At 36.3% G+C, this 13592-nt stretch overlaps 1 protein-coding gene across 3 annotated transcripts; it reads right to left on the reverse strand.

The window, feature by feature from the left end:
• Positions 1 to 737: 737 nt before the first annotated feature.
• LOC140326110 (thioredoxin-1-like) lies at positions 738 to 12909 on the reverse strand. 3 transcript variants are annotated; one of them, XM_072404432.1, is made up of 5 exons: positions 12772 to 12909; positions 5106 to 5210; positions 2110 to 2169; positions 1953 to 2018; positions 738 to 1043 (listed from the first exon to the last, which is right to left on the reverse strand). In XM_072404432.1, exons 1-5 carry the CDS (start codon positions 12796 to 12798, stop codon positions 966 to 968), a joined length of 336 nt encoding a protein of 111 aa, XP_072260533.1. In that variant the 5' UTR covers positions 12799 to 12909; the 3' UTR covers positions 738 to 965. The 3 variants fall into 3 exon arrangements, with proteins under 3 accessions (XP_072260533.1, XP_072260532.1, XP_072260534.1); XM_072404431.1 differs by having other exon boundaries at positions 738 to 1046; XM_072404433.1 differs by lacking the exon at positions 1953 to 2018 and having other exon boundaries at positions 738 to 1046.
• Between the last annotated feature and the right edge of the window lie 683 nt (positions 12910 to 13592).

A 13592-nucleotide genomic window follows, 5' to 3' on the forward strand; every position in this document is an offset into this window, starting at 1 on the left:
TAGCTCTTTTAAACTTTCAGCTTTTCCCCACTCACTATATTTCTGTTATATTTGGGCCCCTGTCCTGCACACCTCTCAGCCCCCACTTTCTTGTTCCCATTAACCCCTGTCATTGCCACCTTCCATTCTAGCCCATTTTATGACAGTTATCCCTACTTCACAATTCTCACAAGATAAAATCCCTGTGTTTGACCCCCCATCACTACCATCAACTTCTCTGTCCTCCCTCACTAGTAGCCCTCTCCCCTTGGTTGTCAGGACCAATACGATTATCCCTCACCTGTTCACCACCAGCTCCCATTCCTTATCCCATTCCTCCCATTCACAATCAGCCCTTGCTAACCTTATGTAAGGGAAGTTTATACATCATATTAGAATGAAACACCCAACACCTTTATCTTCATTTCAGTAATAATAAATCTATTTTACTCTTCACCATACCTTGCTTCACTTAGAGCTTTTACCCTTCACACACCTTTTATTTCTGTTCCTCCACCCATCACCCCCCATACCCCACTAGAATGACTAGACACACAATGACAGAATAAAATACTGTAGGCTGGAAAGAATAAAGATATCCACACGTTTTAATCCAACCACATCTGTAAAAAATGGAACCACGTAAAAACATTTGAATATTTTTCAATGTAAATTGAAGAGGATTTGGAAAATTTGTAGGATGACTTTAGTAACGGTACCCCGGGGACTTTACTTTTTTATCAGTAAACACACAGAAATGTAATAAATGCCATTTTTATTGTGTGGAAAAAGGTACTTTTTACCTTTTTTTTTCCAAAAGACAGAGTAAAAAAGGCAAATAATGAACTGCAAATCTGACCTCTAATCTTCTGTTACAATTTTGATATAAACATGATATACCATTGGTTACCATAGCAATTTGGAATCATTATTAGTTTTTTCTTTGTTTTACTAAATAAGCTCAGCTCTCGTCAATACAATTTTTATTAGGAGCAATGCGTTTTAAATCTCCATTCTTCCACCGTTTTTCTGAAAAAGCCCATGTTTCCTCCTTCGAATTGGTACTTCTAGAAGAAAATAACTGAAGTAGGTAAGTAAGTATTTACCGTGGCTACCTGCCCTCATGGGGCAGTTAAATAGCGCGCGTTTACTAAATGCATCCTCTAATACAACTGGGGAAAGTAAGGGGTATAGCTGACCAGAAATCACTTATTTTATATTACTTTTAAAGGTTTTACAATTAGATTTCAGTGCAAATTTTAAAAATATTTAGAAATAAAAGTCTAAAATGCTTTCACAAACTAACATTCAGCTAAATAAACCAGTAGAGAGTTTTCTTAGGGCTATTTATATTGAATTAAATGTATTTCAAAAACTATCATATCTAACAAGGTATCATTTTACTTTGCAGTGTATCTGGTTAGATAGTATTGTTCTGGAAATAAGTTTTGTTAAAAATAAATAGCCTTAAAAACCCTTCTGCTTGTCTGCTTTTGCTATACTTCTATCATTTAGGTGTGGGCTCAATATCACAGAATATGAGAATTAAACCACTACCCTCTCTTCCTTGTTACAATTAGCTTAACAAGGCTAAAAATGTTTTATAAATGTGTGAATTTAGTGCTGAACTTTTTATTCAGGAAGTCTTCAGCACAGTCTAGTACTGTCAAGGGGCAACCTACTTTTCTGTCTCAGCTGAAGACAGGTAATAACATCTAGTCTGTAGACTAGATGTTATTACCTGTCACTGATTTTTAATTGAAAATATCTAAAAATATTATTTTTGTTTATTTTTTATATTTTTTTGATTCTATTTCAATGCTGGCAAAAATTAGATTTAGGGCTTTAACCCCCATGTACATGGCCATTTTTTAAACTTAGGTGTGAATAGTAATATTAATAGGAACTCATGGAATAATGGGAATGTAATTTCTTGCTATTCATGGACTATATTTTACAATACTGGAACCTACACAGTCACCATTCCTGAAGAAAAAGAAGGCTGGTACTCCTTTGAGTTTAAAATGCTTTGTAAATTCCTAAAAAAAAAAAAAAAAAAAAAAGATCAGAAAAATTATTACCATTATTTTTCTCAGCTAGAGTTTTTAAAGCTCATGCTTTACTACTTACATCATTTTTGCCAACGTCAACTTTAACGAACTTTATATCAGGCATTTCTTCACATAGTGCCTAGAAAAGAGAGAAATTATTCAGATCAAATGTATATTTGACTGTAATGTTTAGTGAGTGTTGACATATGCCATATCTTCGGGTTTGTGTAGATGCAGTATATGTTCTGAAACAACTCAAAATGATTACACGATCAGGACTTTGACTCATACATAAGTTGTTTTAACTTGCCTTTCAGTTGCTCAAGCTATTGCATCAAGCTTTTGGTACATTCATGTTGATTGGCATGAGGAAAAATATCTCAGAAGCAAACAAACCTATGTACATGAGCTCTTAAAATGGTCTTAGTCATTACAGTCTGATTCAAACTTACCAATATTTTAATTTATCTTAAACCCTTGTACTACATAAATATTGGCAGATTTAAATGATATCCAAAGGAGATTGTGCATAGGATTGTACATAAAGGGCCTGAATTATTAGGGCTCTCCAAGGCTGGAGAAAATATACTTTCATCAGTGAATCTGGGTGATACAGCAAACCTGAAAAGTCATTTGCTATAGCAAGTGTTTGCAATCCTGCACAAGATCTATTCTGAGTTTGATGGATCACCCAGGTTCACTGATGAAAGTGTATCTTCCCCAGCCTTGGAGAGCTTTAAAAAAATTAGGGCCAAAGTGTGCGGCTAGCTTTTCTATGATGGTTATTGACAAAATAATTGTCAATGTGATATTACCATTACACCTGCACGTACATTAGCTTGATAAGTTTTACATTCAATACTGATTTAGAAAACATGGCTTGTGGGATATATATATATGTATATATATATATATATATATATATATATATAAAAAGGTAAAGTTAACTTATGGATAAAAACATACTTACCACCATAGCTGGCATATGAACAAATAAACAAACATATTGTAACTCCAATAGTCCATTGCAAAATGTGGTCCCTAACGCTAAGCTGAATGAGCACAAAATAAGGATGTATAAATTGCAATGAATAAATTGTAGGTAGCCGAAACATATCAGAAGTTCAAACCAAGTAAAATACCAAAAACATAAGAAAAAATAATAAAAATAGCAGTGTGGCTTCATATATATATATATATATATATAGAAAATGCAACATAATATCTGTTTTTAATCTAAACATTACAAACAAGTAACATTTCTGTACTGTTTAGCAGGATTAAATGCTGCTGATTTTTTTTGTAATATTCAGTGCACAGAGGGACAGACAATGATTTTGGGTTTAGAGCTAAGCAATAACAAATGTTATTTTCATCAATAAGGGCAAATAAAGGCTAACATTTATAAGACAAAAATAAAGGCTAGCATTTATACGACAAAAATACCTATCATGATGTCAGATAATACATACATAATTCATTGAATTGAGAGGAAAATATCATGACTTAAAAAATCAAATGGAGTTAAAATAACTCATCCATCCTAGTTAAATATGCTTAATACCAATAACAACCAGCAAGAATTGACTGTGGTTGCATGTTAAATCTCTCTGAAAGATCAACATGGATTCTAATAACACATTCAATTGTCCAGTAACCCACAGTATGATCCAAAATCAATTTAAAGGGAACAAGGCCCCTTGGTGCACTGGCATTCAGCACAGTAACACATGTTAATGGGATTTTGAATACAGACTGTTAATTTAAATTTAGAATGACCAGCGACCACCAGTGTAACAGATACATTTATACTGATTGGCAATTGTAGTCAGTGTAATTTCCTCATTATGTTGGTGGTCAATGCAAATTCCCCTGTTACACTGGAGGTAAATATCAATGCCTCCATTACATTGGGGTTCTGGGATAGAAGGGCCTTGTTATCTTCAGTGATGACATGTGGTCATCTTTCATATGATGGTTGTGAAGTGAATTGTGCACCATTTTTTGGTTTGTTGATCTGGTGTGGACAAATGTAGTTTGAATCTAGACCCCTGGTTTAATGCTGATCTTTAAGCCCACGGGCATCAGATTCAGATTACACAATTTGCCTCAGTAGTGACATAGAATGGTTCACACGTTCTTTTTTATGACTACTGAACAGTGCAATGAGGGAGCTAGGAAAGGTGAACATGTGCTCTGGGAAAGTGGGATTAAATTGAACCTGTTGCTTTGCCCTTCTTTGGACGGGTTTGCTTTAAAAAAGACTACCTCCAATATTTGCTTGCTTTTTTATCCTATTTATTTTTATATAATATATATAATAATAATTATATATATATATATATATATATATATATATATATATACACATATATATATATAGTTTAGAGTAAATTTTAAGACTCTTCAGAGATGTGGCAAGGTGGCTTTAAATTTAAGTAAAAGGTAATAATGTTTTATGGTATATTGCTGTCCAGCTAGATTGAGTGCTGGGGATTTTGGTTTTGTACAGTACTGCCATCGGGTGTCATCAGGTTTGCCAACAAAAATCTGACAAACCAATTATCAGCAAACACATGTTCAACCAACCACAGCACAAATTTTATCTCTATCTTAGGTAGGTAATTGTGGCTGCTTTTCTTTATTACCATTAACTGGCTCCATTTGCCATTAACAAGAACCATTTGGCATATTGGTGCCAGCCCTTTTTCTTTCTAAGCCTCCTTTAAAAATGTGTGACTGTGCTGCTCTGAACAGAAAAAAAGGAAAATCTTTTTTGAAGATCCTAGATTACAATGAAACCCCAAAAGTAACTTTTCACTCTAAAACAAAAAACGAAGTGGCTGGGTATGCACCTAAAGGTAAGATTTATTTAGGATACAGATACACTTAAAAATGTGCGCACTGAATCTAATAACAGGTAATTCAAAAATCCCAGAATCCTTTATTATAGCAATACAATTCACAGGTTGAGGAACAATGAATAGCATCTTAACCCCTTACATGAAAGGTAGTTTATGGGAAAATCTTTTTGTGTGCTGTTTAAGATTGCAGAATTCTGTAATGTTCACTTACCGCCAAACAACCAGGTACAGGTCTGCAAGGACCACAATTCGGAGATGAGAAAGTAACGACTAAAAGATGATTTCCAGGGCATTTTATATGTCTGTTCAGCTCTTCCTTTACAACAGAAAAGAGGAATATGAAAAAACAAAAACAGTCTGGCATAGGAGTACGGTACAATATTTTCATTCTTTAAGGGGTGTTTTAATAATTTATTCTCTCCTAGATTCGCCCATAAGATTGTTAGATCATAAAACATTTACTATTGTGACTGCTGTGCACACTTTTGAATTATTTTAACAGTTTTGCAAAATGCATTGAAACAGGAATTGTACGGGAATTTGAAGGTCTGTCAGCAAACATGCAGCCCAATTGACAATGGGAATAATTTATAAATACACCCCTTAGTTGACTTACATAATTCAAATTTTTTGAAATGTTGGAATGCTTAGTAATATATAACCAGCTAGTACAAGACAGAAAATAAATGCAAAAGTAAATGCCAAAGTGTGGTCCAATCATTTAAGAAAAACTGTATATATTAAATAAATTTTCTGAATGGAGACAAAAAGCTTATCCCTTGTTAGATAATAAATAAAGAGCATGATCTGGCTGTCAAACTGGCAACCAAGTGTTACAGATTAAAGTGGGAGAGTGGCCTTTGAATCACCCCAGTCCTGTTTTTTTATATAGTTTTAATTGCATTCCCTATGCTATAGATCAAGGGTGTCCAAACTTTTTGCAAAGAGGGCCACATTTGGTGAGGTGAAAATGTGTGGGGCCGATTATTCAGCACATACTCAGGGTTAGTGTGGGCATGGTCTGCGCGGGTCGCGCACAGCACACACCCACCAGGGTGACGTGGGGGATTCCCTGTGCACGAAGTCCGGTGTCAGTACTGGCTCTGTGCAGAGCACATTCTTGGAATCAGAGTGAGTGTGGTCTGTGCCGGTCGTGCACAGCACAACACGCGCACTATATAGACGTAGGGGATTACCTGTGCACACATGGGGACTCCCATCCTGCCTCTGGTGGAAATCTGAATATGGGCCGCAATAAGCCCCCAGGCCAGATTTTGGCCTGCTATAGGTCTTTAGGTGCTATAAATCTTAAAAGCCCATTCCAATATATTTGCTATCACAAACTAACAGTTAGCTAAATAAATCTTTAAGATGCCAAAAAAGAGGTCTCTTTTAATAGTGGGGGATTTTCGGAATAAAAAATACAATGTTACATATTTAGAGGAAGAAAAAGCTTTATTTTTTAAAGCATTTACAAGCGTGTAAAAAAACCTTTAGGTTGTAAGTCTATACAGATGTTAATCTTAAACGCTTAAAAAAGCCTAGACATGTTTAGTATGAGTTTTCAAGCTTTTTTTAAAGACCAAATTTAAAATAAACCAATTTAATTTTAAAGACCAAATTTAATTTTAAACCAAGATATGTGGCAAAGAAAAGTTAGAATCCTCTCCTCCAGTGTCATTGTCTGTATTTGTTTGTCATTTGCAACCCATATTTAATGTACAGCGCTACATAATATGTTGGCGCTATATAAATCCCGTTTATTATTATTAATAATATAATTAATAAAATGCCTCTCAAAAGCTCCAAAATGCCAAAAAAAATGCCCAAGAATGTCCATTCATTATAATGAGGGTGTTTGGAGCATTTATGGGTGTTTGGGGGCATTGGGGAAGCATTTTGGGCATTTATGGGTTTTTTAACTGTTTACAAACCCTGCAGGATGTGATTTCTTTGCAACCTGATAGCAGGAAATACATTTTTCAGAAAACAACACATTTTTATCTCTTTATAGTTCTGTTCCCTACCATGGTCATTGTGACTAATGTTTGATGGTACATGTCTTAAAATAAGTCTTAAAAGCTCATTCTAATATATTAGCTGATTTATACACAGCAGTGTTGGAGGAAGACACTTAGTCACGGCACCCTCCAAAAGCTAATGATATTCTTTTGTGGTACATCTAAAGCAGTGGTCCCTATCCTTTCTGACAGCAGGGCCCAGTAACATAGAATACATTTTTGCCCCAGCCCAGTATATATACGGCCTACACTAATCTGCTATTCCCAGCAGCTTGGCCTCCTGTCAACACAAAAGCTGAGAATGGCAGGGAAGTGTAAGAGTGCTGGGGTGCGGTCAGGTGTTAGAGCTGCTGGGAATGGCAGGGAAGTGTAAGAGACCAGGTGTGCTGTCAGGTACTGTGCACCTTACATACATTGCTCCGCCATTCTCAGCAGCTCCTGTGCAAGCAGTGTGAGGAGAGCCGCTCACACTCCCGCTGGTTGCACACCTGCTGTCACACTGTCACTAGCTTTAGAGCAGTGTAAACAGGGCCGCAAGTGCTCCTGCTGCCTGCTCTTCTGCCTCCTGTCATTTGCCACCAAATCACCAGCCTTAGACCTCCACCAGTCCACGACCTGGAGGTTAGGGACCTCTGATCTGAAGGACACACAACTTCCCCATGTACTGTACTGTTGGGCACTTTCACTATACTTTGATCATTACACAAGTGTTGTTACTGTGTAAGCTATTCATTGCCACTGTAAGTAAGGTATTATTTGTAATTGCTTTAAACACTATATACAGAGCAGAATTCACCACGGGACAGAGATGTTCACAATACAAAAAATAATAATTTTTAAATTTTATACAAATAATAAAGTGACTACTAATATTTTAGCAGACTCTCTTTGAAGTACAACCCATTTTTACCTTTACCTACTTGGGATATTTGTCCCTTTTTTCTGTCCTAGTAAAGATTATTACCTAAACAGAAATCAAGGAGAAATCTAAACATTGGTATCAGAGCAAATGTTTAGGGAAAATCCTCCAATATTTGTTCTAATAAAAGCTGTCTGGGGTGATTGTTGGGAATATTGATTTTGTCTTACTTCCTGTTTTGTCTTTGGGACGGAAAGTGAAGGCATTGGCCCTGATTTATTAAAGCTCTCCAATGCTCAAGAGGATAAACTTTCATCAGTGAACCTTGGTGATCCAGCAAACATGAAATGGATTTCTTAAAAGTAATTTTCTATTTGTTAGCGAATGTTTTCAATCCTGGACCAGATCTAATCCAGGTTTGTTGGATCACCCAGCTTCACTGATAAAAGTGTATCCTCTGCAGCCTTGGTGAACTTTAATAAATCAGGCTCAATGTGTCTTAGCAGAGCACAGTAAAATATCCAGATTTGAGTTTTAACCTTTTCCTATTTGAAAACTAAGAAAAAAGGTTCTGGTTGTATATACACTTTGATAGATATATTGTCTGGGGTATTATTTATTAATAGTATTAAAAAATGACAGAGGCACAAATAGGGACGGGTGGCTGAATCATCCACTAGCGTCAAACCTTTCATGAAATAAATATGACATATTAGTTACTTGGCTGTTTCAGTAAACAATGACTTTATTATTTCTGAGTTAGCTTTTTACTAATATCTCCTATATGTATTTCATGGGAGTTGCCTGAAGACAATGTATCCACCATGAGAAAGGATGAGGCTGGGTGGAGTATGAATTGTGTGACTAATGCTAAACCTTTTCTGTAAAGAAGGCTGTGGGATTGGGATTTTGAGACATACAAGCTTATTAAGATTGCTTGCACAATCAGAAAAGAATGTAAATCTGCCAAGGCTGTGCAGAGCCAACTGTCTGTTCACACTTGTTTTATCTTGCCCACAGACATACATGTATTTTATTTTTTACCATGTATACAAAGTAAATTAAATTGATTTAAAATAAATATATATATAAAACCGTAATCGGAAGACATTTATTTTACTAAACCATCATATGCAATTACCGGTAATTGCATTTCCATATTGTTTAACCTGTTGCATTTCATTGCAGCTCATCTCCCGTAGCCTTTTTCAGCCACATGATTGATCTGGATCAGCTTCCTGGGAGTAACAACAATGGGTAATGCCTGCATGTGTTGACATGAATGGTTGTAGTTTCAATCAGGGTATGTTACATGCTGATCACCAGGTGTTCTTATATAGAAATCTGCTTTTTTACATAAATTGGAAAAAACTTTTAAAATTGCATTTACATGTGAAAACTATATGTGTTTTAAATGTGAGTAGAGTATTGTAACACATCGGTCCTGATTTATTAAAGCGCTAAGGCTGGAGAAGATATACTTTCATCAGTAAACCTAGGTGATCCAGCAAACCTGGAATGGATTAATTTGCTATTTGTTACCAAATGTTTTCAATCTTGGACCAGATTCAATCCAGGTTTGCTGGATCGCCCATGTTCACTGATGAAAGTGTATCTTCTCCAGCCTTGGATAGCTTTATTAAATCAGGCCCATAATTCATCAGTTGCTAAAAAAGTTTGGAGCTTTCAATAAATCACCATTTATTGGTTATCTGTTGCAAACTTACATGACTTAGGATGACTTAGATCCCTTTGTCATTCGCTTGAGAATTGTATAAAGCCTGAAGAAAGGATTTAGGTTATTCCAAAAGCCTGTATCCTTAATTCCTTAACCTAGCAAGTAAAGGTTTTGGTCTATGTCCAGACAAGGAATGAGGTTGTGTTGCGGTTACTCCTTCCTTTTGCCAGTAAACTGCTGCTTCAGGGGAGACGCACCAAGTAGCTTCTTCCCAGTGCAGCCCCATAAAAAATGAATGGGGGCGGCAGTGAGTGGTACTAATACCACCTACTGCCACCAGATGTGGGTCCTTTAAGAACCAACTCTGCAGCGTAAGTGACTGAGCGACTGGCAGTACCAGCCACCGGGAACCTTTAAGGTTCAAACTTTTTGTAAGAGATTTCAGTGATTTGGGTTTAGACCTAAAAGTGTAAACACTGCTTATAGCATTGGAGATTAAGGAAAGTTGGTGGGTCTTTGGAAATATGGAGGGAAATACATGTATCTGTAACATTGAAAGATGTTTTTGAAGCTAAATTGAAGTTTACAGTTAGGTCAATAAATATTTGGACAGATACAACTTTTTTCAACTTTTTTGGTTCTGTACATTACCAAAATTAATTTTAAATGAAGCAACTCAGATGCAGTTGAACTGCAGACTTTCAGCTTTATTTAAGTGGGTTGAACAAAAAGATTGCTTAAAAATGTGAGGAACTAAAGCCTTTCTTTTTTACACAATTACTTCATTTCAGGGCTCAAAAGTAATTGGACAATTGACTCAAAGCTTATTTCATGGGCTGGTGTGGACAATTCCTTTGTTATGGCATTATCAATTAAGCAGATAAAAGGCCTGGACTTGATTTGAGGGGGGGGGGGGGTGGGTTGTATGTGGAAGATTTTGCTGTGAACAGACAACATGCATTCAAAGGAGCTCTCCATGCAGGTGAAACAAGCCATCCTTAAGCTGCAAAAACAGAAAAAACCCATCCGAGAAATTGCTACAATATTAGGAGTGGCAAAATCTACAGTTTAGTACATCATGAGAAAGAAACAAAGCACTGGGGAACTCAGCAATGCCAAAAGACCTGGACGTCCATGGAAGACAACAGTGGTGAATGATGGCAGAATCATTTCCATGGTGAGGAGAAACCCCTTCACAACGGCCAACAAAGTGAACAACACTCTCCAGGAAGTAGGCGTATCAATATCCAAGTCACTGCAAGGTGCAAGCCACTCACAAGCCTCAGGAATAGAAAGGCTAGATTGGACTTTGCTCAAAAACATCTGAAAAAGCCAACACAGTTCTGGAAAAACATTCTTTGGACAGATTAAACCAAGATCAACCTTTACCAGAATGATGGCAAGAAAAAAGTATGGGGAAGCCATGGAACAACTCATGATCCAAAGCATACCACATCATCTGTAACACATGGCGGATGTGATGGCTTGGGCGTGCATGGCTGCCAGTGGCACTGGGACACTAGTGTTTATCCATGATGTGACACAGGACAGAAGCAGCCGAATTAATTCTGAGGTGTTCAGAGACATACTGTCTGCTCAAATACAGCTCAATGCAGTCACATTGATTGGGAGGTGTTTCAATGACCCAAAACATACAGCCAAAGCAACCCAGGAGTTTATTAAAGCAAAGAAGTGGAATATTCTTGAATGGTCAAGTCAGTCACCTGATCTGAACCCAATTGAGCATGCATTTCACTTGTTGAAGACTAAACTTCGGACAGAAAGGCCCACAAACAACCAACAACTGAAAGCTGCTGCAGTAAAGGCCTGGCACAGCATTAAAAAGAAGGAAACCCAGCATCTGGTGATGTCCATGAGTTCAAGACTACAGACTCTCATTGCCAGCGAAGGGTTTTCAACCAAATATTAGAAATGAACATTTTATTTTCAGCTTTTTAATGTATCCAATTACTTTTGAGCCCCTGAAATGAAGTAATTGTGTAAAAAAGGCTTTAGTTCCTCAACATATTTTATGCAAACTTTTTGTTGAGCCCACTGAATTAATGCTGAAAGTCTGCAGTTCAACTGAATCTGAGTTGTTTCATTTAAAATTAATTGTGGTAATGTACAGAACCAAAATTAGAAAAAGTTGTTTCTGTCCAGATATTTATGGATCTAACTGTATATAATGTCATATTTATTACATTTAACATCAAGACCTAAAAAATATGGTAATGCTCTGCATGCCAACTTATCGACACAGACTACACATTGTCATTCAAACCTTTATCATAAACGTCTGACCAAAGTGCCATCCCTGAATTGGTATAATTGTTTTCCTGGAACCAGACCTAGGAAAAGAAGTTCCTCTGATAAGGCGCCTGACAGGATGGGAGTTTTGTGTCATATATTTATAATGACTTATTGAAATCCTTAAAACAGGTACTAAGCACTATCATAGATAAAAAGGAAAATTTAGATAAGTAATATTAGCCCATTTATTTAGGGGCTCTATTTATAAAACAAGGAATCTGAGATTCCCACAAACATTTCCTGGTGGGAATCAATTATTATTATTGAAACACATGGACCTGGAAGATTCCTGTGAGAGAATGTTTGAGGGAATGTCTAATTCATTGTTTTATAAATAAAGCCCTAAGTATTTGATTTTCTTTTCTATTATCTGTCTCTATAGCATTACTTCTTCGCTGGTCAAGATGAAAACAAAAAGATGAAACAGCTGCTGCACCAGCAAGGGAGTAACATGATAAAAGCAGAGGTGTGTTTTTTTCTTTCCCTTTCACCTACCCTGTTACTAATGTGCCCCATAAGAGCCCAGCCTGTCATTCTGGGAGTGTGGCTTTTATCTGTCCTGTTATTTTATTACATCCCCAGGATAACCTTACCTGTGATTTAGAAGGAAGTTGAAATTCATATTTGAACCAATAAACATGTTTTTAAAACTGATTTATAAAAACTATTTTACAAATATACATTTTATAGATGACAATAGGTTCCAAGAATACTAGCGAGTAACTATAAGCAAAGCACAAAAGATGATGCTAGCTTTGCAACTTCCTTTAATTTGTTAAAACCTCCTACCGCTCCAATGGCTCTTTTCTATAGGCAATGTGCTTCAATTAGGCTTTACATCACATAAGCAAAATAACATTTTAGAAGACATAAAAAGATTTATAGAGTTCTAACTGTAGGCTCAAAAGTAGAATAACAAATATTTCTAAGTCAAGGATCTCTCTACCTTTCAATAATGAGAGAAGCAATGTGCCTTTCAGCTATAAAAATAAAACAATTGACTTACCATATCTTTTACATGTGTTACCGCCATGATGAAAATCTTTTCCCCAAGATTTTTTCCTAGATTAGTTGTCTAAGACAAAACGCTACAGAACACTGAGATCTTTCATGCCTATTTCCTCATATTTGTGAGATATTCAATGACTCCAGGGCATTGGCCCATCCCATTATTACCTAATAAAGTTTGATGGATCGCCTGCTTATTTTGGGAGTGGTAAAGATGAGTGTAGGTGTGCAGGTTAATTACTGGATATAGAAAACATCATGAATTGGTTATGTTACAGTGGTGCTTGAAAGTCTGTAAACCCTTCAAAATGTTCTATACTTTTTATGAATGTCATACTTCGTTCTACTAAAGAAGGGTAAAAAATATTAAAATAAATGTTCTGGAATGGCCAAGTCAAAGTCTTGACCTTAATTCAATTTAAATCTTGTGGAGAGATTCAAAGTGAGCGGTTCATGTGAGGAAACCCACCAACATCCAAGAGCTGAAGCTGTTCTGTATGAAGGAATGGGCCCAAATTCCTCCCAGGTCGATGTGGGAGACTGGTTAACAGTTACCACAATTGTTTAGTTGCAGTGATTGCTGCACAGGAGGGTCACACCAAAATACTGAGAGCACAAGTCACTTACTTTTGCCACTCACAGATATATTATTGCATTTTTTTAAATACATGACCAAATATATAATTTTTTGTTTAATTTGTTTACCTAGGTGTTTTTCACCTTTTTTAAGAATTGAAAGCAGCATTACCACGTTATATTAAGGAGGAAAAAAGCTCCCCCAAAAAACACATTCACTATACCTAGGGACTGGTAAGCTGT

Source organism: Pyxicephalus adspersus, chromosome 3 (genome assembly GCF_032062135.1).
Source record: "Pyxicephalus adspersus chromosome 3, UCB_Pads_2.0, whole genome shotgun sequence".
Classification (NCBI taxonomy): domain Eukaryota; kingdom Metazoa; phylum Chordata; class Amphibia; order Anura; family Pyxicephalidae; genus Pyxicephalus; species Pyxicephalus adspersus.